We start from the raw sequence: 25,344 nt of genomic DNA on the forward strand, positions 1-25,344 counted from the left end.
CCTAACAAATCCTGAAGACTACTTAAAGCATGGCTAATATATTAAGGGGCAAGAATTGGTAGATGCCAAACTGCTTGATTATGATTTTTATAGACTGGAATGATGGAAGAAGTTCCTAAGCTAGGGTTCCTCAAATTTAGCAACTTTAAGACTTGAGGACTTCAACTCCCAGCTATGCTGGCTGGAGAATTCTGGGAGTTGAAGTTCATGTATCTTAAAGTTGGCAAGTTTGAAGACCTCTGTCCTAGGCCTTCGTCCTTCACAACATTTTTTTTATTTTTAAAGTTGTGTTGTCCTCAGCTTAAAGGCCATATCAGGGTTTATGTGTCATTTTCTTTAGTTTTATTATTTATCTTTAACTTAAAGGTTTTTTTATTATTATTATTCATGTCTGTGTGAGGGAGGTGGGTGGGTAATAACAGCAGTTTCTTCCATCCTTAAAAATAGATGCATTTTTTTCCTTCATCAGCAGAGGGTGAAATGATTTTTTTTTCAGTATTTCAGCACCCTCTACTGCTAGAGGGCAAATAGTGCACCTTTTCCCTTCATTTTGAGAGAAAAGCAATGGAAATCAGACTAGGTGTCTGTTTCAATCTTTGGATCTTTTTTTGAAAAAGATACTAAAACACTCTTGTTCACGATTTCATTCCTTGATCCCAGATTCTCTTTTCCTTCCAAAAAGTTTAATCCCACCACTTCTGGCAGGCAGGCAGGCAGGCAGGCAGGCAGGCAGGCAGGCAGGCAGGCAGGAAGGAAGGAAGGAAGGAAGGAAGGAAGGAAGGAAGGAAGGAAGGAAGGAAGGAAGGAAGGAAGGAAGGAAATAAATGCCCATGTGTTTTGGATGGTTACTATCTAGTGAAGGGATTCCAGGTATGACTAACTCAAGATCCCATCCAGTTTATAGTCCAGATACAGACTTATTTATTCAGAGGTAATTGTTCATTGCTTCATATGAAATGAATTCCAAGTTAGAAACAGGTTTAATTTCAAAGACACTGCATATATTTAAATTTGTCTAATTTTTCAGGGACTGTGGTTATTTTCTTATTTTTCATAATCAGCTGTCTACCCATCTTTCTATCGTCTTTCCCTTCTTTTCCCCTTTCTTTTGATGTCTTATTATTTGTTTTGTTTCCATCCCATATTTACATTAGAAATTTTGGCTTTCGAGAATAATTCATACCTATATCTCATTGAATATTCATTTAAATAAAAATGAGAGAAGTGCAAAATGAAAGACGGGCAAATTCAAGGTTAAATTAATATAGCATATAGTAGATAAGAAAGAACCATCAGCATCATAACGTGCTATGATGAATAGATGGTACTGTGGGGTGGGGAAACAAAAAAATCCATTACTTTATTTCATCTTATATGAATGCATTGTTTTTTTCAGTTTTTAATACACTTCATTTTGTTCTTCAGGCATCAGCAAAAAGGAAGGCATCTCTGAGAAAGAGGATAAAATTATAAAGCAGACTTGTATCATATTTTAATTTACTGATTGATATTTATATGCAAATATGGAAATAATTATTATGGGTTAATCAGCAACAGAACATTTTTAGCATTGTGAAAAGTGTATGCCTTTTTATGCCCTGTCAAAATATGACAGGATAAGCCCCTTCCTCTCTTCTGTTTATAGTTCTTGATCTTTAACTAAATTTAGAGTGAACTATGGAGATGCCCTTATAAAGACTGACACTTTTAAATAAACTATACAGTGATCCCTCGAGTATCGCGAGGGTTACGTTCCAAGACCCCTCGCGATACTCGATTTTTCGCAATATAGTGGTGCGGAAGTAAAAACACCATATGCGCATGCACGCCCTTTTTTCCATGGGCGCGCATGCGCAGATGGTGTTTTTACTTCCGCACCTGGAAAGACCCAGGGAAGATTCCTTCCGCCGCCCAGCAGCTGATCTGCTCGGCAGCGCCGCAGCAGCGAGGAGCCGAAGATCCGGGTTTCCCCGCCGTCCACGCAAAGGGGAAACCCCGATCTTCGGCTCCTCGCTGCTGCCGCGCCCGCCGCTTGTCCGCCCGCCGCTTGTCCGCCGCTTGTCTGCCCGCCGCTTGTCCGCTGCCTGCCTGCCCGCCTGCCCGCCGCTTGTCCGCCCGCCGCTTGTCCGCCGCTTGCCTGCCCACCGCTTGTCCGCCCGCTGCTTGTCCGCCGCCTCGCTTGTCCCCTGCCTGCCTGCAGCAGCAGCAAGCAGACGAAGATCCGGGTTTCCCCGCCGCCCACGCAAAGGGGAAACCCCGATCTTTGGCTCCTCGCTGCTGCCGCGGCCGCCGCTTGTCCGCCGCTTGTCCGCCCGCCACTTGTCCGCCGCTTGTCTGCCCGCCGCTTGTCCGCCACTTGTCCACCCGCCGCTTGTCCGCCGCCTGCCTGCCCGCCGCTTGTCCGCCCGCCGCTTGTCCGCCGCTTGCCTGCCCGCCGCTTGTCCGCCCACCGCTTGTCCGCCCGCCGCTTGTCCGCTGCCTTGCTTGTCTGCCTGCCGCTTGTCCGCCGCCTGCCTGCCTGCAGCAGCAGCAAGCAGACGAAGATCGGGGTTTCCCCGCCGCCCACACAAAGGGGAAACCCCGGCTCCTCGCTGATGCGCCCGCCCGCCACCCGCCAGCAAGAGGGGGAGAGATAGAGAAAGAGAGAGAAGGAAAGAAAGAGATGAGAGAGGGAGGAAGAGAGTGTGAGAGAGGAAGAAGCAAGATAGAGAAAGAAAGAGAGAAAGAAAGATGAGAAAGGAAGGAAGAGAGTGACGTCATCGGGTGGAAAAATCGCGATATAGCGTTTCGCGAAGATCGAGATCGCGAAACTCGAGGGATCACTGTATTGTGGTTTGGTGATTTTGGAATCATAGATCTTGCTTTTAATTCATTGATTTGAATTCAGAAGACCATATTCAGTAAAGTAGAACATCTTTACACCCTTAATAAGACAAGGAAACTTCAATATTAATCTTTACAATAGGAACATATGGTTATGTATCTATTTTATTTGAAGCATTGGAGCCCAAACACACATTCAAAACTGAAATAATTTTGAATATAGTTGTATAAAAATACACTGCTCAAAAAAATAAAGGAAACACTTAAACAACACAATATAACTTGAGGTAAATCAAACTTCTGTGAAAACAAACTGTCCACTTAGGAAGCAACACTGATTGACAATCATTTTCACATTCAACTTTGTACAGAACAAAGTATTCAATGAGAATATTTCATTCATTCAGATCTAGGATGTGTTATTTGAGTGTTCCCTTTATTTTTTTGAGCAGTATGTAATAAATCCATCTCATCATTCTTGCTTTTCAGATTAATTCCTGTGTTTGTCTCAGTTTTTATCTACCCAAAGAAAATTCAATGAACCCAGTTTGTGTCAGGAAACAGCAGACGAAGCCACTATTATTATTTTTTCAAGTGCATGAGACTAATATAAGTAGTCCCAGGTCTCCAAATATTATGAATTAAAGTTAGCAGAACCATCTGCAGCATTGGCAGTGTCAAGGACTGTGGGTTATGATCCACAATATATTGAGAGCATTGGATTGATATGCTTCTTTCTTGTATATACTCATCTTAAAAATTAAGATTATTTAAGAAGATTCCACAACATTATTTTGGGCTGCATACTCATTAGAATTCACCATTGTGTCTTAGTTCATATCCAGAGCTTCTGGCAACACTAACAGCCATGACATTGTATACATTTTCTTTACTCAGCTATATTTCTACAGCCAAACATAACATTATATTTGGCTGTAGAAATATATCATGTTGCATCAGTTTTATTTGATTCAATATTCCACTATTATTTAGAGAACCATAAAGACTCTTGAAGTGAAGACAAAAACTAAAACATGAGTATATACTGTTTGAGATATTTCACAGCAAATTCCCGAAGACAGAATCATAATGAAAATAGGAAGTGGGGGTTGGTTAAATCTCTTAAATATAGGTACCGTTATTATATTCATTTTTGCAGGTGCTTTGATTTCATTTGTTAAATTAGACATTAAAATGCGTCTGGTTTACGTACTCCACTCAATAACATGATTTGGTGCTAACTTAAAATGCATTGTTTTTTGCAAATCATAAATTATGACTTATTGCAACGTGTGAACTTCAGTCCTTATGTTCAACTAAACTTAAAGCCAGATCTACCTTTAGGTAGAGTAAGCATAGTTAGTATAAATTATTTTGAGCTGTCATATAAAAAGCCAGCAAATTAAGTAAAACTTGTAAGGAACAAGAGACCGAGATGTAGGACAAAATGGTGCTAATCATTCAAACTATTACGCCTAAGGCGTAATATAGTTTAACTAATTTTAATTTAATTGCTGTAAAAACAAACAAACAAGCAAAAAATTATGGTTCATTCAGTAAAGCATGAATTATATTTTTATGCCATTTGTAAACTCTGTTCCTGTTTATTTATAACAGTGGGATTCAGAATTGTATCTTTAACACATTTTATGTCACTTTTGATCAGAGTTCTTCAAACTTGGCAACTTTAAGACTTGTGGACTTCAACGCCCAGAAATCTCCAGCCTGCATAGCTGGCTGGAGAATTCTGAAAGTTGAAGTCCACAAATCTTAAAATTGCCAAGTTTGGGGACCTCTGCTTTGGACCTCTGCTAAGGCCAGCACTGACCAACCATTTTTGTTCCTGCAGTTCCACCAAAGATCTCCAACATATCTTCAGATGTCACTGTGAATGAAGGAAGTAATGTGACCTTAGTGTGTATGGCAAATGGACGTCCTGAACCTGTCATCACCTGGAGGCACCTCACCCCAACAGGTAGGAAGCCATGGTTTGTACCTTTATGTTTCAAATGGCTCTTATCTCTTACATGCCATTTATAAATATTTTAGAACATGACTTTTAACAAACATTTAAAAGCTTCCAATGGATTTTATTATCTCACTGTGTTATACATACTCCTGATCAGTTGGAGGATGACGAAGATATTGAGGACTCGGATTCAGATAGTGTTTATGAATTAGTGGGGGCCCGGGGTTACAGGTAGTAGAACAGGTGGGAGGCCAGCCACAGGATGGGGCTATGAGTTCAGGATCTAGCGAGGGAGAATCAGATGCTCGCTGGGTTAACCCTAAATTCAGAAGGGCCCAAAAACGTAGAGAACAGAGGTCTGGAAGAAGATATTAAGGAGATGAATGGGTTAAATACTGTAGTGATGTATTTGTCACGTCAGGGGGTCAGTGGAGAAGAAGGGTGGAGTTTCAATGTTGCCAAAGGGAAAATGGATATGTTTTTGTCGTGCTAAAGTAAGCAAAAGTATTCTGTGTTGTTAACAGTCAGTTCTGCTGTTTTTCAAAGTCATGCTGTTAGGAAAATAAATCTTGTTAAGTGGAGCAGGAAAAGGAATGTGAAGAATGCAGCTAAGAGAGATAAGGGACCGAGTGCCTGTATGGAATGTGTCTGAATTACAGGAGAGCAGAGAAATAAATGGAGTTTCTTTATTCATGAAATGATGCATTTAATAAGAGTTATTTGTAATTGCTAAATTTCTACCAGAAACCAGAACACACTGTATATTATAAATATTTCAAAAACATTTAAAAAAAATAGTTGCATTGATCATCTTACAAAGACATTTGTACATCTGGCCAATGCAACTATTTGCTGTATCTGAATTTGTATATTAGCATCTGCCTAATAAAAGTATATTTTTCATTACAAAAACATTATAGCAAAAAAGAAACCAACATTAGTGGCAGAAAAAGGAAATATTGATAATATGTTTGACATAAGCTTTTGAAAATGAGAACTATGGTAATAATAATTTTTTTCTTACCTATAGCGTTTTTCTCTTTAATGATTTATTCTATATTTTAAGAAAGAAAACAAGTTGGTGTCTTGTTTCTCTATGCATTTTTATGTGCTTTTTATAAAAGAGAGAAAATGTTAGTACAAATTGAGTGAAAATTCAGCCAGGTTGCTGTTTTAATATTTCAATGCTTGATTGTCTTGAAAAGGGAATTGTCATTAGCTGACTCACACACTTAAAAGAAATAAATTTAGGTTCTTTATTTTAATATGTCTGAAACATACCAAACCGTAAGTTTTCTACTGCAATCAGAATTTGTAAAATTGCACTCTCATGAAAATTTCACACATACTGGTTTTATAATAAAATGCTAATCCAAGAAGAAAGCAGATTAAATATTAGATAGATGATAGATAGATAGATAGATAGATAGATAGATAGATAGATAGATAGATAGATTTAATACTTATTTAATTTTCTTGCTCCTAAACGTATTTTAAAAATAAAAAATAAAAATAAAAAATATAATATAAAATAAAATATTCTGAGACAACCCAAGAAGGGATCTTGGCGTTTTGGTGGACAGCTCAATGAAGATGTCAACCCAGTGCGCAGCAGCAGTAAAAAAAAAGCAAATTCCATGCTTGGCATGATTAGGAAGAGAAGCGAAAATAGGTCGGCAAGTATTGTATTGCCTCTGGGCAAATCGATGGTGAGACCACCTTTGGAGTACTGTGTACAGTTCTGGTCACCACACCTCAAGAAGGCTATAATGGAACTGGAAAAGGTGCAAAAAAGGGCAACAAGAATGATCAAGGAAATGGAGCATCTCCCTTATGAAACCAGGTTGCAACGCCTTGGTCTCTCCAGCCTTGAAAGATGGTGTTTAAGAGGTGACTTCTATCAAAGTGTATAAAATCATGCAAGGGATAGAAATACACAATACTAGGACAAGGGGGCACTCCCTAAATCTCATAGGTAAGAAAGTGAAAACAAATAAAGAGAAATATTTCTTCACCCAGAGGTCATTAGTTAATGGAATTCAGTTCTAGAAAAGGTCGCGACAGCTGTCAACCAAGCTTCGAGGCAGGATTAGTCAGATTCATGGGTGCCAAGTGTATCAATGGTTATTGAAACAGATGTCCACGTGCCATCTCTATGTTGGTTGAGGCAGGCAGGATTCCCTTGGGTACCATTTGTTGGGGGTCAAGGGAAAGGGAGGTTTTTGCCTTCTCTTTCTGCTCAAGTTCCCCATGGACAATTGGTGGGCCACTGATTTGATTTGATTTAATTTGATTTAATTGGATTTGTATGTGTCCCCTCTCCGAAGACTTGGGGCAGCTCACAGCATGTACAGAAAAACAAGCAACAATAATAACAATCCAATTAATACATTAAAAAGCAATCTTAAAATTCTAATTAAAAAATTATCAATATCATTCACTGTGACACAGAATGCTGGATTTGATTCAGCATGCCTCTTCTTATTTTCTTATGTTCTTAATATGGTGACTGTATTTTGAATGTTTGTGCTTCACATATTTCAAAATGCTGTAGATATTCTTAACATTATATTATATAGCCCAAAGATGCATAACCATAGGTTACAAGTTGGGAAAGATATTTAAAATAGGATGGGAATTCCATAGACTTTATGGGGTCTCTGCCTTTCAATTCTCTTTCAGTGGCATCCAGGCAATTGTAGATTTGCACCCTGACATTTGGGATTTTACTTTTCTGTAGAGTTTTTGTTGAAATGGCCATTTCTCCTTTAGTGCTCCAATCTTTATCCCGAACAAGTGGCAAAAATATCTTAAAAATATGGGGTTTTTATCAAGCATAATATTTTGATCCTGCTTATGTTGGTAATACATCACATGACCACTCATAATCAATATGGGCCTCGAGAGGCCAAAAAATATTGTAAAAATAAATGCCCTAGCTAAAAAACAAAACTGCTTTTGAAAGAGAGACAGTTCAGTAGAAGCCTGCTCTGATAACTCCACCTGCCTATCTCACTTTCTCCCATGATAATGATAATTAACCTACCATAATATATTCAAAGCACTCTATAACAACAGTTCATATGCACATTTGTTATGAAAATTGCACACAACAAAAAAATTCCATTACTGTTCATGATAAATGTAAAAAGCTTATTAAATGCTTCCCTTATCTTCTTCACCTATGATGAAAGGACAAAAGGAATCAAACAGATGGCTCTATCATAAGAACCCAAAAGTTTTTTTCACTTTTCTGCATTAGAAGTGTAACTGCATTAGAAATGTATCTGCATTAATATTCTTTCTAAAGTATTACAAATGGCATGATAGATAGATAGATAGATAGATAGATAGATAGATAGATAGATAGATAGATAGATAGATAGATAGATGGGTGGGTGGGTGGGTGGGTGGGTGGGTGGGTGGGTGGGTGGGTGGGTGGGTGGGTGGGTGGATCGATGGATAGATAGATAGATAGATAGATAGATAGATAGATAGATAGATAGATAGATAGATAGATAGATAGATAGATGAGAGACAGAGAGGGAGACAGACAGAAAGAGTGAGACAGAGGCATATAGTATTGCCTAATAATACAGCATTTCGGGAAATCTATCACCATGCATAACTTGAATAATAGATCTTATCACTTTTGTTTCTCTGTAGAAAAAGTAATATGAGGGAAACACAACAGTTTTATTTGAATAAGACTGCAATTGGTAATGACCTATACAGCCCTACATGGCATCAGGTCAGATTGCTTGCAGGATCGCCTTCTGCTGCATGAGTCCCAGCGACCAGTTAGGTCACACAGAGTCGTCCTTCTCCAGATCCCATCAACTAGACAATGTCTCTTGGTGGGGACTAAGGGAAGAGCCTTCTCTGTGGGGGCCCCAGGCCTTCTGGAATCAGCTCCCCCCGAAGATTTGCACTGCCCTCCCGCTCCTCGCCTTTTGCAAGAGTCTTAAAACTCACTTATGCTGTCAGGCTTGGGGTGATTGGGGTTTTCAGATTGTTTGTTTAGTTATTAATTTAATTGGATTTAGCTATTGTATTGGTTGTTTTTTATATGTTGTAAGGCACCCCGAGTTCTCGGAGAGAGGCGGCATATAAATCCAATTAGTAAATAAATAAATAAATTTTAGATATATGTACTTCTTTTGAGCAGAGAAACATTATTGCTTTGCTGGTAATCTTTATTACAGTGGATACTGTAAGATTCTCAAGATGTTCTCTAATACATGATTATGCTAATTGAATTGAAATCCCAAACATCTAGAACAGGGCTACCCAACCCCTGGGCTGTGGCCTACTACCAGGCCATGGCCTATTTGGAACTGGGCCATGTGAGCAGTAGGCAAGTGCATTTGTGAAGCGAAGCTCAAGCAAAAGGCAGGTGTCTGCATACAAGAAATTAAGCCCTTTCTCTACCTCCACCTCCATCAGGCTGCCAAACCAGAAAGGTTGAGGACTTCAAGTTGCTTACTATATAATTTTCCAGTGCTCGTGATGATTTGTGAAATAATGATCATTTTGAAGTATTCTGTTATAAATTGTGTGCACATTCAAAACCTAGGCCACTGAAATGTTTCTACACTGAAATTTTTGCTTATATTACAGATGAATTATGGATTCACTCAGATTAATGAGGAAAACAGAATCAAGCCTAGACCATAAATTTCAGCTGAGAGATTATCCTTTTTAAAATAAGATAACACTAAGCAAAAAATGTTAAAAGAACTTAGTCTTGTCAGACGGAAATTTTCAGAGCATGACATTTATGAAATTATGCATAGAAAAAAATGAGAACTGTAGGAAAGAAGGATTATAGGAATGAAAGTTATGAAGATTACTTTCATTCTGGTCAATTTAAATTATACCACCCTAAAGCAGATTTAATCTTATCAAATCATCACTCAAATTTCTGGCTAAAATCTAGGGTTCTAGAAATAATGTATTTCCTTTAATAAGATGTGCAAAATGTTTTTATTTTATTTTATCTATTTGTCAAACATGTATAGGATAGTAGTAGTTTGTATAAACATAAGTAAAAAGTAATGATTAAAAAGGACAACAGAACAGTAGGACATGGATGGTAGGCACAGCGGTGCGCTTGTGCATCCCCCTTACAGATCTCTTAGAAATGGGGAGAGGTCGACTGCAGACAATCTAATGTTAAAGTTTCTGGGGTTTGGGGAAGAAACCAAAGTCAGTTAGTGCATTCCAGGCATTGATCACTCTATTGCTGAAGTCTTATTTTCTGCGGTCAAGTTTGGAATGTGTAACATTTAGTTTGAGTCTATTATGTGTTTGTGTATTGCTGCGGTTGAAAGTGAAGTAGTCATTAACAAGAAGGACATTTTAGTATATGATTTTATGAACTACATTTAGATTTGATTGGAGGTGACATAGTTGCAAATTGTCTAATCCCAGTATTTCAAATCTGGTGGACTAAGGTATTTCGTTGTGAGCGGAAGAATGAAGTCTATGGAGAGGGGCATACAAATCTAATAAATAAATGAATGAATGAATGAAGAAAGAAAGAAAGAAAGAAAGAAAGAAAGAAAGAAAGATTCTTCTTGTGAAATATTTCTGGACTCTCTCAATTGTATTAATGTCTGATATGCAATGCGGGTTCCAGGAGAGCTGTATTCCAGAATTGGTCTAACAAATGTTTTGTAAGCTCTGGTTAGCAGAGAAGAAGCTACATAAGATTAGGTTAACAACTTTTAGTGCTTTTTTTTAGCAATGTTGTTACAATGGGCTCTAGCACTTAGGTCATTGGATATAAGTACTCCAAGGTCTTTGACAGAGTGAAGGTCATCTACAAGTTCATTTCTTCCAAGTTTATATTTTGTATTCTGATTCTTTTTGCCAATGTGTACGACAGAGCATTTGTTAGTTGAGGTTTGAAGTTGCCAGTTGTTTGACCATTCTGCTACATGATCAATGTCTTTTTTGGAGGGTAGCAGCATTGTCAGTAGTATTAAATAGTTTTAACATCACTAGCAAAGATAACACAATGTCTTCTAATATCACAAATATCATTTATGTCGAGTATGAAGAGTGTTGGTCCTAGAACACTGTCTTGAGAGACATCGCTGTTGACAGGAGCAGGATTTGATATGGCACTTCCTATTGTGCCTTAGCTTCTTCCCACCCCGCATCTGGGGACAAGAAAACAGAGTGGTAACAGCACCCCTAAATTCTAAAACAGTTTTAAGTCTGTATTTGAAATAATCTACTGAATTTCATGTTCTATGTTGTCTCTGTACTGGTTAGCATCATATACTGTGTTCTGTTGAGCTCTCTGGTAGAATCCTCCCAAAAATGCACAGAATGTTCTTTATACCAAAAATGCAAATAAACGGAGCACTCTTTTTGTATAGCAAAGAGCACTTGTCTCCAAACAAATGGGTAATTTGTACAAGTCCCTTATCAGTTCTGTGATACTTAGCTTGCAGCTGTGAGGCAATTCACGGTCCTTCTTCTTTCACAAAGTGAAACACACTTTGCTCTGGGTTAGTTTCAAAGCGGAGAAAAATCAGCAGACAAAGGTCAAAGTCAGCAAGGCAGGTATGAAACACAACGATCAGATACTCCTCCAAAATGGCCAAACCCACAGGCTGCTATTTATAGCAGCCTCACTAATTACCACAGCCCCACCCAACCACATGTGGCCTCATTTTCTTTGTTAATAATCTCTCTGTTGTTGTTGCCTATGCATCGCTCTCCGCATGTGTGGCTGTATCATTAACTCTTGTTCTGAATCCAAGGAGGAGCTAGATAATTGATCTCCTTCTGAGCTGTCTGCCACACTCTCCTCCTCCCTGTCACTCATTTCTTCTTGGTCAGCGGAGCCTTCATCAGCAGATTCCACCGGGGGGGGGGGGAAACAAGCCTGCAGCATGTGGATGTCTCTCCCACATCCACAGTCCTTGGGGCAGGAGCTGGGCCAGAGCTAACCACAACATACTGTGACCATTAATAGTCTATTAATGAGTCCAAGAACTGCCACAGAATGAGGAAACAAATCCAGAAAAGTGTTATTATGAGTCTTCAGCTCATCCCCAGTTTCTTTTTAAAAAAAAATAAGTAAGGAATAGCAATGCTGCCAAAAAGAAATTAGTGCAAAGAAGAATCCAGGCCAAAAAATAACACTGAACTGAGCCAGTAAGACAGAATGTTTCCTCCACTGAATTTTGAAAAGACTATTGCCTAGTTATTTCCTTCTGTTGTTGTCGGTATAGATGTAAATGTGCCAGCCATCCAGGGAGATATGCTTGGATATGTGCTCTTCTTGTCTATTCTCCTATCACTTGCAAAACATAGCCGTGCTGGGAAGTCATATCTTATCAGGCATTTGATCTTCTTTCATAATAGATTTTCATTCACTCATTATTTCTTAGGATTTCCCCCCCAATTATGTTAAGATGTTTTCCCTGATATTTTATTGGAAGCATAGAAGTTATTAGAGTAGATGTTGTAAGTACATTGTTTTTCTTTCATCAACCTGATTTTCCTTTATCTATACCCTATAACAGTGATTTTCAACCTTTTTTGAATTTTTTACATTTACGAAACCCTGGGGCACATTGATCGGGGGGAGGGTGGGGGCTAAAAAAAGTTTGGACAAAAAAAATCTCTCTCTCTCTTCTTCCCTTTCGCTCTATTTCTCTCTCCCTCCCTCTTTCTCTCCCTTCCTTCTTTCTCTCTCCATCCCTCTTTCTTTCTCTTCCGTCCTTCCTCTCTTTTTTGCTCTCTTTCTCTCTCCCTCCCTATCTCCCTCTATGTCTTTCTCTCTCTCTCCTTCCCTCCCTCCCTTTCTCTCTCTCTATTGCTTTCTTTCTCTCTCTTTCTCTCTCTCTTACTTTCTCTCTCTTGTTCTCTTTCTCTCTCTCGCTCTTTCTCTCTCTTGCTTTCTTTCTCTTTCTCTCTCTTGCTTTCTTTCTCTCTTGCTTTCTTTCTCTCTCTCTCTCTGAGCTTCGCGACACACCTGACCATGTCTCACGGCACACTGGTTGAAAAACACTGCCCTATAATACAGTAGGTTACAATGCATTGAACGGCTAGAGAGACCAAGAGGGACTGTAGTATATAGATATAAAGGTAAAAACCTACACTATATGGTGTTTCATTCTTTAATCAACATATTAATTAGAGCACAATATAAATCATTATTCTTGTCCCTATGATAATAGTTACTCTTCAATAAAAGAAAATGGAACAGGCAATGTGGTTCGCAGAGGACCAATAAATCCTGTACGAAGGAGGTTGGTGTTTATCAGATTCCCTATCCCACCCTTTTATTTTCTTGTTTCATTTTTCTTGTGTTTTTTTTAAAATGAAGCTGGGATGCTCCAAAAAAAAAAGCATGCAGTCTTATGGGAACAAAAGCATTAAAGTAATGCTTTTGGCCCCATAAAAGTCCCATTGGACTTGGCATGGAATAAATTAACATTCTAGTAAATGAGTGATTTGTGATTCATGCTCTCATATTGTTTCAGTCAACAATCATTGTGTACTGGAATCTACATCTCCAACAGAAAATTAGTTTAGAGCTATATAACTAGCAGCAACAATCAATTTTATTTGATTAGTCAATCGACCATATCAAAGCAAAAATAGTGACCACATCGGTCGTCCTAAAACTGTGACTGGTTAAAATACAATAAAATTGGATAAAATAAAGGGAATTTTGATAAATGCAGTATAATATGCTAAAATTGAGTAGTAAAATATGAGAATATAACTAATGCAAAAGATTATATTAAACAAATGTAAGGTACTGATATAAAATATTCTTAAGTGAATTCATCCCTTTTGCATGCCATCCCAATATGTTCTATAAAATGTATTATAGTTTAGAGCTATACAGTATAATCAAAGGGATCAATTTTACAACATTTCTTGTTCCAATCACACCAGTTTTCCTGCTGTGTAGCAATTTTGGTGCCTGAGTTTTTGAAACATGAGTGGTTGGTTTGGCAAGGGAGTTTCCCAAGCTTTTAGACCAGGATATGGAACTGAAATGCATTGGCTGGGATGACCTATGACAGAAGTATAACTCTTTCTTTCTTTCTTTCTTTCTTTCTTTCTTTCTTTCTTTCTTTCTTTCTTTCTTTCTTTCATTGACTTTTTTATGCCACCCTTCTCCTTACAGAAGGCCACAAAGACCTGGCTTTGCCAACAGGCCTGGGGGCCATGAACCAACAACAACAATAGCCAAATTGTATGAACGTTTAGTATTCATGTTGGGTTAGTTTGTTATGTTTATTAGGGTTTTTAAATAATGGTTTTATAACTTACTTTTATATTTGACTTTTTTTATTGTCTTGTATTTTATATTGTTGTAAGCCGCCCTGAGTCCTTTGGGATTGGGCGGTATAGAAGTTGAATTAACAACAACAACAACAACAACAACAACAACAATAATAATAATAATAATAATAATACTCACTGTCATTCATTCCTCATGACCTCCCTTCTGGTTTACTGCAACATGCTCTTCATGAGACTCTTGAAAATAATTTCAAAGCTTCAGTTAGGAAATAATGCAGTGATTCAGGTATTAAATGGAGGATGGTACTTGATACATGTAACACCATTGCTACATGAGCTGCATTGGTTGTCAGTGTGTTTCCAAGTGCCATTCAAGGTACTGGTTGTCACCTTTAAAGCCCCCCATGGCTTGGGACCAGCTTACCCAAGGAAGTGGGGGGTTTTCTCTCCATTTGTTTCTACCCATCCAATCCAGTCTGGCAGGATGAGCATGCTCCAGGTCCTATCGACCAAACTACAGGCAGTCTTCAACTTACTTTCATAATTGAGCCCAAAATTTGTATTGCTAAGCAAGACAGTTGTTATGAGTTTTGCCCCATGCAGTTAAGTAAATCACTGCAGTTGTTAAGTTAGTAACATAGTTGTTAAATGAAACTGGCTTTCCCATTGACTTTGCTTGTCAGAAGATTGTGATGGGGGAATCACATTACTCCAGGACTCTACAACTGTTATAAGTGCATGCCTGTTTCCAAGCAACTAAGTTTTGATCATGTGACCATGGGATTGCTGCAATGGTGGCAAGTCTGAAAAAAAAGTCATAAGTCATTTTTTCAGTGCCTTTGTAACTTTGAATAGTTGTAAATCAGAGACTACCTATAATGTCAGTTCATGGGGACTAGGCATCCAGTTTTCTGTACTGCAGCTCTTTGCCCTTTGGATCATTCGCCCTCCAGAGATTGAGATGTTGACATTTTGTGAAGGCTCAATTTATATGTTCAAACTTGGAGACCTGGATGTATTAGTAGCTCTGTTTCCTGGTTAAACATCTATGGATTATATTTTTTCTTGGCTGCTGTATACAATGTATGTATGTATGTATGTATGTATGTATGTATGTATGTATGTATGTATGTATGTATGTATGTACATACATACTTATTTGTTTGTTTGTTTTTTGTTTACCAATTGGATTTATATGCTGACCCTCTCCGAGGATTCGGGACAGCTTATAAAAAGAAACAACAGAATGCAATAGCTAAATCCAATTAATTAAAACTAAGCAAACAATCTAAAATCCCCAATTATGTTAAAAATCAATCATACCCATTCACAAAACAGCCATACAAACATTTGTCAGCCAGGGGGGCTGAAATCTAATCACCCCAAGCCTGGCGGCATAAATGACTCTTAGAGAAGGTGAGGAGGGGGGCAGTGCAAATCTCCAGGGGGAGCTGATTCCAGAGGGCCAGGCCCCCCACAGAGAAGGCTCTTCCTCTAGGCCCCTCCAAGCGACATTATTTAGTTGATGGCACCTAGAGTAGGCTGACTCTGTGGGACCTAACCGGTTGCTGGGACTCGTGCAGCAGAAAGCGGTCCCACAAGTAATCTGACCCAATGACATTTAGTTTTCAATTGGTTTAAATTTATTTTATGATTTCTCATTGTCTAGAGTCAATTATTCAATGTAGACAACCATATAAATTTAATAAATAAATCTTTGGAACATGGTTAGCAACTATTATACAGAAGTGATTCCAAATTGCAGTACTTTAGCTCCTTTCATGCAGTTCTCAATTCTAGCGTAAAATTCCCAGAGATATCCAGTGAGTCATGCTGCTTTCTCAGTGGGGTAAGCAAAGAGATGTGTATATCCTAATTAGGAGGAGCTGCTAGGGATGTCTCTTCAGATTAGTGCGATTAGTATTGGAGAGAGTAAGCACAGGTAATTCACTCAAAGCAGCAGAATTGTTCAGTAGTGTTCACCAATTGTCGCCCATTTATACTTTTCTGCTACACTGTGTTCCCGTAATTCAGGTGACAGTCAATTGTCCCTTTGGAACTGAAAGACAAATCAGAAGGCTATTCCTGTTTTTGGTCAGTTAACAGTGCAGAGCCAGAATATGCAAGATAGTTGAATCACAGTAACTACTCTAAAATGACGCAAATCCCTTTGCCTGATTCCAGTTCATTGTGTTCCACTCAGTAGAAGATTCTAAATGTCTTCAGTTTATCAGCATATCTACCTCACAAACCCTTAAGAATGGTTTCTGGTTCTTCTTTCTTTTACCAATCTTTATTCACACATTACATGGAATACCATCAGCATTTTTTTAAAAAAATGTTGTCTATAGTTGTCTATATAGATCATAATTACATTTAAAACCCTAATCCCCTAAGTGTCCTTTTATTGGAATAATTAAAATAGCAAAGATTATCCCAGATGTTGACTATGTTCTCACCTGTGGAAGAGACAGTTGAATGGAAGATGTTGAAAGTGTGAAACTTCAAGAAACAAAATGGGTGTCATTTTTCCTTTTTTCCTGGCAATTTTCAGCATCTTTTATTTCTTCTAGGATGCTTTCTAGTGATTACTCCTTTCTGAGTTCTGATTGGTTCTAGTCCTTGTCTGTTCTGCATGCTCTTTGAGGATTAAACCTCGGGCCTTTAGAATCCTTTCAAAATAATCCTCTTTAATATTTTCTCAGAGGAAAAGCTTTTGCCATTCCTTTTGATTGTTGCTTGTTTACATTCTCCACATTGTCTTCTCCCTTCTTATCACAATACTGTGTCAAGGAGTCTGGCATAGACTGGGAAAGTTTTGAGACAAAGAATTCAAAATAGTTTCTATCCTTCGAGAAAAAAACAACAACCCTACTTTTACCTGAGGAGAAAAATGAATTATAGTAGAAAAGGGAGGGACAGAGGAAGGAAGGAAGGAAGGAGGGAGGGAAGGGAGGGAGGGAGGAATATATCAGTCTTATTTTTTCATTCAGCATTTCATATACCCAATCATATTATTAAAATTGGGGAACTCTCTTCTTAAGAGTGCAGCACTGCAGGCTACTTCAGCTAACTTCTAGCTGTAGTTCAGCAGTTTAAATCTCACCATCAGCTCAAGGTTGACAGTACTATAAAGTGGTTTATAAGTCTAAATGCATATTTATATTTATATAATATTTATATTTATAATTAATTTATTATATATATATATATATATATATATATATATATATATATATGTTTTCGTAAATTTTCACGGGTATATGTATGTAGATTGTTCTGAGTTCGGGTTTTGCCCTGTGTAATGTTTTGCATGTCTATGCGACGTTTCGGCGAAATCACATTCACCATCTTCAGGCTGTAGTTCCAATCTTTGTGTTGTTTTAAATGGAATGTTAGCAAATCTCCACCCCCACACTACATACTAGGAAGAAATGTCAGTTGCTAACATTCCATTTAAAACAACACAAAGATTGGAACTACAGCCTGAAGATGGTGAATGTGATTTCGCCGAAACGTCGCATAGACATGCAAAACATTACACAGGGCAAAACCCGAACTCAGAACAATCTATATATATATATATATATATATATATATGTATGTATGTATGTATGTATGTATGTATGTATGTATGTATGTAGATTGTTCTGAGTTCGGGTTTTGCCCTGTGTAATATTTTGCATGTTTATGCGACGTTTCGGCGAAATCACATTCACCATCATCAGGCTAAAGTTCATTATAGATGAACAAAGATATAAACAGATAGAGGGAGCCCCCATGGGATCACCTCTCTCACCGGTCATCGCCAACCTCTATATGGAATATTTCGAAAATAATGCATTAGAGCAATCCAAATACAAACCTAAACTTTGGCTGAGATATGTTGATGATACCTTTGTAATTTGGCCACATGGTAAGGAAAAACTAGACAATTTCCTCACACATCTTAACAGCCTACACCCCAAAATACAGTTTACTATGGAAACAGAAATCAATGATCAAATCCCCTTTCTAGATGTACTAGTCTATAAAAAACCCAATGGCAGCCTAGGACACACTATCTACCAAAAGAAAACCCATACCAACCGTTATCTAAATGCACACTCACACCACCACCCCACACAAATCACCTCAGTGGCCAAAACTCTCATCACCAGAACCAAACGCTTAGCTGACCATGAGCACTTAAAAACTGAATTGAACAAACTCAAAGATGTATTAATTTCTAATGGATTCGAAGAGAAAACAATCACAAATCTAATCAAAAAAGAGACACCCCCCAAAAAACAAGATCAAGAACAGGACAATGGTACCACCATCCTCCCTTACATCAAGGGCACCACAGACAAAATTAGTAAAATCCTGCACAAACATAACATCAAAACTTCATTTTGCACCAACCAAAAAATATCTAATATCCTAAGGAGCCCCAAAGATAAAATCCAATTGGAATACCAAGGAATCTATGAAATCCCTTGCAAAACATGTGCAGCCACATACATTGGACAAACCAACCGAAGAGTAAGTGCACGCCTTGCAGAACATGTGAATGCAGTTAAAAAAGAAGATAAGACTTCCTCCCTTGTCCAGCACATTAAAAAAACAGGGCACAAAATTGACTTTGAAAAAACTAAATTACTTCACAAAACAGAGAATTTATATAGAAGAATTTCTCTAGAAGCCATAGAAATTGAAAGGAGCCCCCTTTGCATGAATAAAAGAGATGACACGTCCCGCCTACCAGAAATTTGGAAACCAGCCTTAAACAAAAAAAACACTTCATAAAAATCACCATTCAATCCTTCTAATAATTATGAATTTGGACTTTTGAAATTTGGAAAACAGCCTTAAACAAAAAACACTTCATAAAATCACCATGTCAATCCTTCTAATAATTATGATTACACCAACCAATCAGATCACTGAAACACAATCACCCAATCTATTTGCTACATTCAAACCAAATCTCCACCCCCACACTATACACTAGGAAGAAATGACAGTTGCAGACATTCCATTTTACAACAGCACGAAGCTTGGAAACTTCAGCCTGATGATGGTGGATGTGATTTCACCGAAACGTCGCATAAACATGCAAAATATTACACAGGGCAAAACCCGAACTCAGAACAATCTACATACATATACCCGTGAAAATTTACGAAAACAAATATATATATATATATATATATATATATATAGAGTGAGCCAACGCATAGCAGAACATGTGAATGCAGTCAAAAAACAAGAAAAGACCTCCTCCCTTGTCCAGCACATTAAAAAAACAGGGCACGAAATTGACTTTGAAAAAACTAAATTACTCCACAAAACAGAGAATTTATATAAAAGAATCTCTCTAGAAGCTATCGAAATTGAAAAGAGACCCCTTTGTTTAAATAAAAGGGATGATACCTCCCGCCTGCCAGAGATTTGGAAACCAGCCTTAAACAAAATAAACACTTCATAATAATCAACATGTCAATCCTTCTAATTATTATGATTTTAGAATTTTATATTTGGAAATCAGCCTTAAACAAAAAACTTCATAAAATCTTCATGTCATTCCTTCTAACAACTATGATTGCACCAACCAATCAGATCACTGAAGCATAGTCACCCAATCTATTTGCTACATTCAAAGCAAATCTCCACCCCCACACTACATACTAGAAAGAAATGTCAGTTTGCTAATATTCCATTTACAACAACACAGAGATTGGAACTCCAGCCTGAAGATGGTGAATGTGATTTCACCGAAACGTCGCATAGACATGCAAAACATTACACAGGGCAAAACCCGAACTCAGAACAATCTACATATATATATATATATATATATATATATATATAATTATATGATATATTTATAATTATAATTTATATAATATTTATGCATGGTATGTTTGTGTGTATGTTTTCTTTTTAATAAGGGTTTTTAGTGACTTTTTAATTTATTAGATTTGTTATATATTGTGTTATTGTTCTTGTGAGCCGCCCCAAGTCTACGGAGAGGGGCGGTATACAAATCTAATAAATAAATAAATAAATAAAATTTATACACACACATACAGTAAAGAGCAGCCATTCGCGGCCCTACTGGAACGCTCTGGTAGGGGGGTGCATCCGTGTGCAAGCACGTGCCCCCTTTAGCTTCCTGCGCATGTGCAGATCCATACCCAAAGCACAGCGCTGGATGCCCGGACCAGAAGCACCATGGCCCCCACAGTTGCCGCCTCTCTCCAGACTTCAGCCCCACTTCCTGCAGCCCTCCTGCTGCCTGTGTCCTCAGAGGGTGGCCCGGGTCCAGCAGCACCTCGCCTGCCTCCTCCCCGGATTCCTGTGGCTCCATGGTGGGGTGACCACTACATCGGCCACCTTTTTGAGCTGCTTGGCCAGGAGATCCGCCCACCAGCCTGCCTGCTCAAGCCGCCCGGGGGACTTTGGGGGAGAGAAAGCACCAAGGACTCTACCGGGGAAAAAAGTTTGAGATTTCTAGCTTATGAAGCATTACTTCCCAAATATCTACCTTGCTTCCAGAAAGCTTGTTTTCTTTCCTGATCATGAAATCATCACTGTCAACCATGACACAAGAGCTTGAGGAACAGAGATTTCAGATGTGGTATGAGTAAATAAACCCTTTAATAATTCAGGAGGCAAATATCAGTCAAATATTTCATCTTTAATTCTTGGGAAATGAAAAAAGAGATGCAATTTATTAGAAACCACATAAGCCCCTAATTCATTCTCCATAACTATTCTGCCACTGTTGTATAGTTAATAGGTGGATTTGGGAATGAACAGTAATAGGAATAAATAACCTTAACTTTTAATGGTTGCTTTTATACCCTGGACTAATAGATGCAAAGCTACAGTGACTATCTTTTGTATTGGACAAAACACATTGCTAAGCAAATCTAACCATGGCTTTAATGCTTACTGAAACCAGATAAAGCCACTAATCACAAAATCAGCATTCTATCAAGCTGGACTTCAACTAAGCTTTAACAAGGTATGTGAGATGTGGGCCCCAGGCACATGTTATAATCTATCTACTAAAACATTAAGGGAAAAACAATCAAAGCTCTTTCAACAATAGCTGAAAGAAAGCTCTTACATATAAAAAAGCTCTTAGTTCAATAGGAAAGAAGTGATTCTATGTTTTTCCTTTTAAATTCTCAAAGTGTGTGGATAATATTTTGCTGTCAATATACTGTATGCTCTTTTGCCCTGACTTTCAGCCTTATTACTTACAGCTGATTTTGAGCCCAAGCAGAAAGTTGATAGACTCCCTGAATGTTCCAGGAGATATTTAAGCACACAGTTCATTTTTCTCCATTTCTTAGCAGGATGAATAAGATGCTCAAGGTGATGATCACGGTGATAAAGGACCCATCCTTTATCACCGTGATAAAGGTAGATATTTTATCCCCATATGTAGAGCATTACTTTTGTATTAATATCTCAAGGACAATAAACATATCTAAAGCCCCATCTTCCCCTATTTACGGTAAACCTCAATTAAGTTGAAAGAGAGTGGCTAACCCAAAATCATCCAGCTGACTTTCATGCCTAAAGGAGGAATAAAACTCACACTCTCCTGGTTTCTAGTCTGTTACCTTAAAAATAATAATAATAATAATAATAATAATAATAATAATAATAATAATTTATTGGATTTGTATGCCGCCCCTCTCCGCAGACTCGGGCAGCTAACAACAATAATAAACACAACATGTACAATCCAATAATAAAAACAACTAAAAACCCCTATTATAAAACCAAACATACACACAAACATACCATGCATAACTTGTAATGGCCTAGTTGACGGGACCCGGAGAAGGCCAACTCTGTGGAACCTTATCGGTTGCTGGGATTCGTGCGGTAGCAGGTGGTTCCGGAGGTAATCTGGTCCATTGCCATGTAGGGCTTTAAAGGTCATGACCAACACTTTGAATTGTGACCGGAAACTGATCGGCAGCCAATGCAAGCCACGGAGTTTTGAAGAAACGTGGGCAAATCCTGGAAGCCCCACGATGGCTCTCGCGGCTGCGTTCTGCATGATCTGAAGTTTCCGAACACTTTTCAGAGGTAGCCCCATGTAGAGAGCGTTTCAGTATTTGAAACTCGAGGTGATGACGGTATGAGTGACTGTGAGCAATGACTCCCTGTCCAAACCTAGAAAATAATTTGTTTATTTTTGCTTTAGTATGTACTATGAATTCAACTGCTTTAGTATTTAAACTCTGGTGTATTATTTACTACAAAGAGTGCAACTTCCCAAACAATTACTAAACAAACCAGGAAGAGTCTAATGTAAGAACCCAGATGACAACTGGGTCATTTGTTAGAATATATTGACCCACTTTTATCTTTCAAATTATTGGAAATAAAAAGGGAGTGATATACTGTACAAAAGAAAACATGAGACTAGACTAGACCTGGAGGCTTGTTCCTGCATGGTTTTAGAAAACTAAGTGGAGAGAATATGATGTTCCAAACCAAAAGTCTAAAGGTAAATATAACAATTTTATACATTCAGACAGTGTGGTGAGTGATTGCTTTGATAGGATGTAGCAACTCAGAATCTACTTCAGAGACTTCCCAGGTACCTAACTAATGATTTGGTAAAAGTAGGTTTAACAAATATATGAGTGTGTGTGGTTGTAACAGTGTAAGTACGGTAAATAAAAACTTGAAAGAATTACCCCATTCTAAAGCGACAGATGTGTTTTACAGGTTTGCAATATAAGACTTCTGTGGTCATTATTTAGACCCAGTTATTATATGAGACAAAATAAAACCTGCCTCATTCATTGGAGTTATATCCTCTTATGTGCATGGTTAATGGTTCAGTTTATACTGACTATAAATAACTTCTATTGGATTTTTAGTTTTAATAACCTAGACAGTGTTGCTGTCAACCTGGAGATTACTTACATGTGCCTTTGTATAGATCTTTACAGCATCCAACTAAGAGTTCTTCTTCCCTTGAGCCAATGGCACAGGAATATGGACAACAACCCCTTTTTTCCTATATAAATAAAGCATAGTGCTTTTGGATAACATCATTGGAGAATAGAACTCATCAACAATGCCAATGTTCATTTATTTATAAATCTCAGGTGTTAAACAATGATATAAGAGATTTTAAACCATTCAACTCTTTTTCATTGTACTATGAGAGAATGGAATTCCTTAGTTGTCTGTTGAAGACCCTACATAGCCCCATTATCTATCTCCAACCAAATCAATGACATTCTAAAATACCAGACATAGGTGGGAAAGGCATGGGGAAATTAAATTGCTGACTTTCTCCATTATTTCCAAGGAAACATTATATAAATAATATTGATATTGTGAAGATGAATTTGAAAACCTGTTTAATCCTAATGTTGATATGTATACATTAGAAGAATGTGTCACTAAGGAATAAGTATATCATTCTTCTCCAACAAGCATCCTTCTGAATGTACTATTTCTTATTTATTTATTTAGAAAGTTTATATTGCCAAACTATTTGCACATGGTAACTCAAGCAGCTTACAAGGTTGGGCATTTTGATTGTGTCAAAATGTCCAACCTACAGTATATAGCAGAAGGATTGATATAATTTAGAGGAAGATAAAATAAAACTTAATAAAGGTGTGATGTCACTCCAAAGTGGCATGACTGCAAATCTCAAGATAAAATTATATTTTAGCCCACAGTATTAAAGAAATCAGCTGTGAAATCTTTATATTTGTTTCTTTAGTATGCTGTATAAAGTAAAGTACAGCAAGGGACCAATATGTTCTAGAATAATGTCAAAATAAATCTTCTTAAATTTTTATTCAGCATTCTTAAATACCCATTTTTAGTTACACAGAGGAGCAACTAACTCTGTTATAATATGGCAAAATCAGCTTATGTATTCTTGTACAGTTCAGGCTACATTTCATTTTTGACTAGTCATGATTCACCTGTGAAAACAAAAAGAAGCTAAGTTCATTTTTGGTGAGAAAAGAAATTGTGCTGTAAATCTAATTCAAGGTTTGCAGAATCTGATTATGCAAAGCATTGTGTTGTTTGTCTGCAAAATTGAGTCAGATAAAATTACCAAACTTTTTCATCTTAAGGTGGGAGAAAGTATTCATCCTCTTTATCAATTTGACAGCTGTGTGCAAATGATACATCAGAATTCTCTACACATTTATAAATGGAGAAATCAAATGTATGGCTGATAGATTTTTTTAGAGAAGATATTCTCTAATGATTTTTCAAAGCAACATTCGCTTTTACTCGTAGTAGTGATATTACCTTAAAGTGTTAAATCACAAGTTTTAATAAGGTAAAAAACAGACACTGAAAACTAACAGTTGAAGAAATACAAGTAATTAAAATGCTAATAATCTCTTTCAGGCTTTGCCTAAATCCATGATGCCTCAGATTATGAAACTGGCCATAAATATGTTTCTATATATTAGATAATTTCTTCAACTGTGATTTTTTTTTTACACATGGAATAAAAAACCCTAAATAAGGCTTTTGTCTTAGAGCTAAGTTTGATAAAATGTAAATCCTTTAAAAAATATTTGTTATATAAAGAAGAAGGCAAATTGATTCTTTGAGTTCAATAGCTACCAGATATTTCAATAGCTTCCCATAATATTCAGTGGCAAAACTGTATTGTCCTAATATTTAGTATCTATCTTCTACTGTTCAACTTAATATAGTAGCAGGGATTGGAAACTGATCTTGAGTTATAGTAAGATATGAAAGTTTCTGATTAGTTCTTCTTTATCAGAAGAACTGATTTTTATATCCCCTTTGTCCTTCGCAAGCTACAAGTAAAGCCATCATGTACACTTTATAGAAATAACCTGGAAAGATTCATAGGCAGCCCTAAAATCGAAAACCACATTTTTCTTCATCATTTTCTCCCCATTACCACTAAATCCAACACCCTGAATCATTAATGATTCTGCATTGGTTTACTAGTTTCAGTGTTTCTTTAAAAAAAAAAAGATGTAAGATTTTTATTTTATTTTTTTAAAAAAGGGTATGCTGTATTCAAAAATAATTGAGCTGGACTCTGAAGTCTCTGAGGTGAAGACAGAGAGGGAGAAAGACAGAAAGATTAATTTTCTTCTATTGGAGAACTAAAGCATTGCTCTGATTTATGACTCACACACTTTCCAATCCCTCTCTTAACTGTGGTCTTAAATATGCCCTCATTTCAGGATGCTACAGTGTGTTATATGAAACTAATGAAAAATAGGACTTTA

The 25,344-nt window shown here is 37.4% G+C and overlaps 1 protein-coding gene across 1 annotated transcript in view; it reads left to right on the plus strand.

The window, feature by feature from the left end:
* LSAMP (limbic system associated membrane protein) overlaps positions 1–25,344 on the plus strand; it is a 662,291-nt gene that overhangs the window by 421,339 nt on the left and 215,608 nt on the right. Inside the window, exon 3 of the mRNA XM_070750009.1 lies at positions 4,673–4,798. Within this exon, the coding sequence (XP_070606110.1) occupies positions 4,673–4,798 (126 nt within the window). The remainder of the gene's footprint in view (positions 1–4,672; positions 4,799–25,344) is intronic.

Source organism: Erythrolamprus reginae, chromosome 4 (assembly GCF_031021105.1).
Source record: "Erythrolamprus reginae isolate rEryReg1 chromosome 4, rEryReg1.hap1, whole genome shotgun sequence".
Classification (NCBI taxonomy): Eukaryota; Metazoa; Chordata; class Lepidosauria; order Squamata; family Dipsadidae; genus Erythrolamprus; species Erythrolamprus reginae.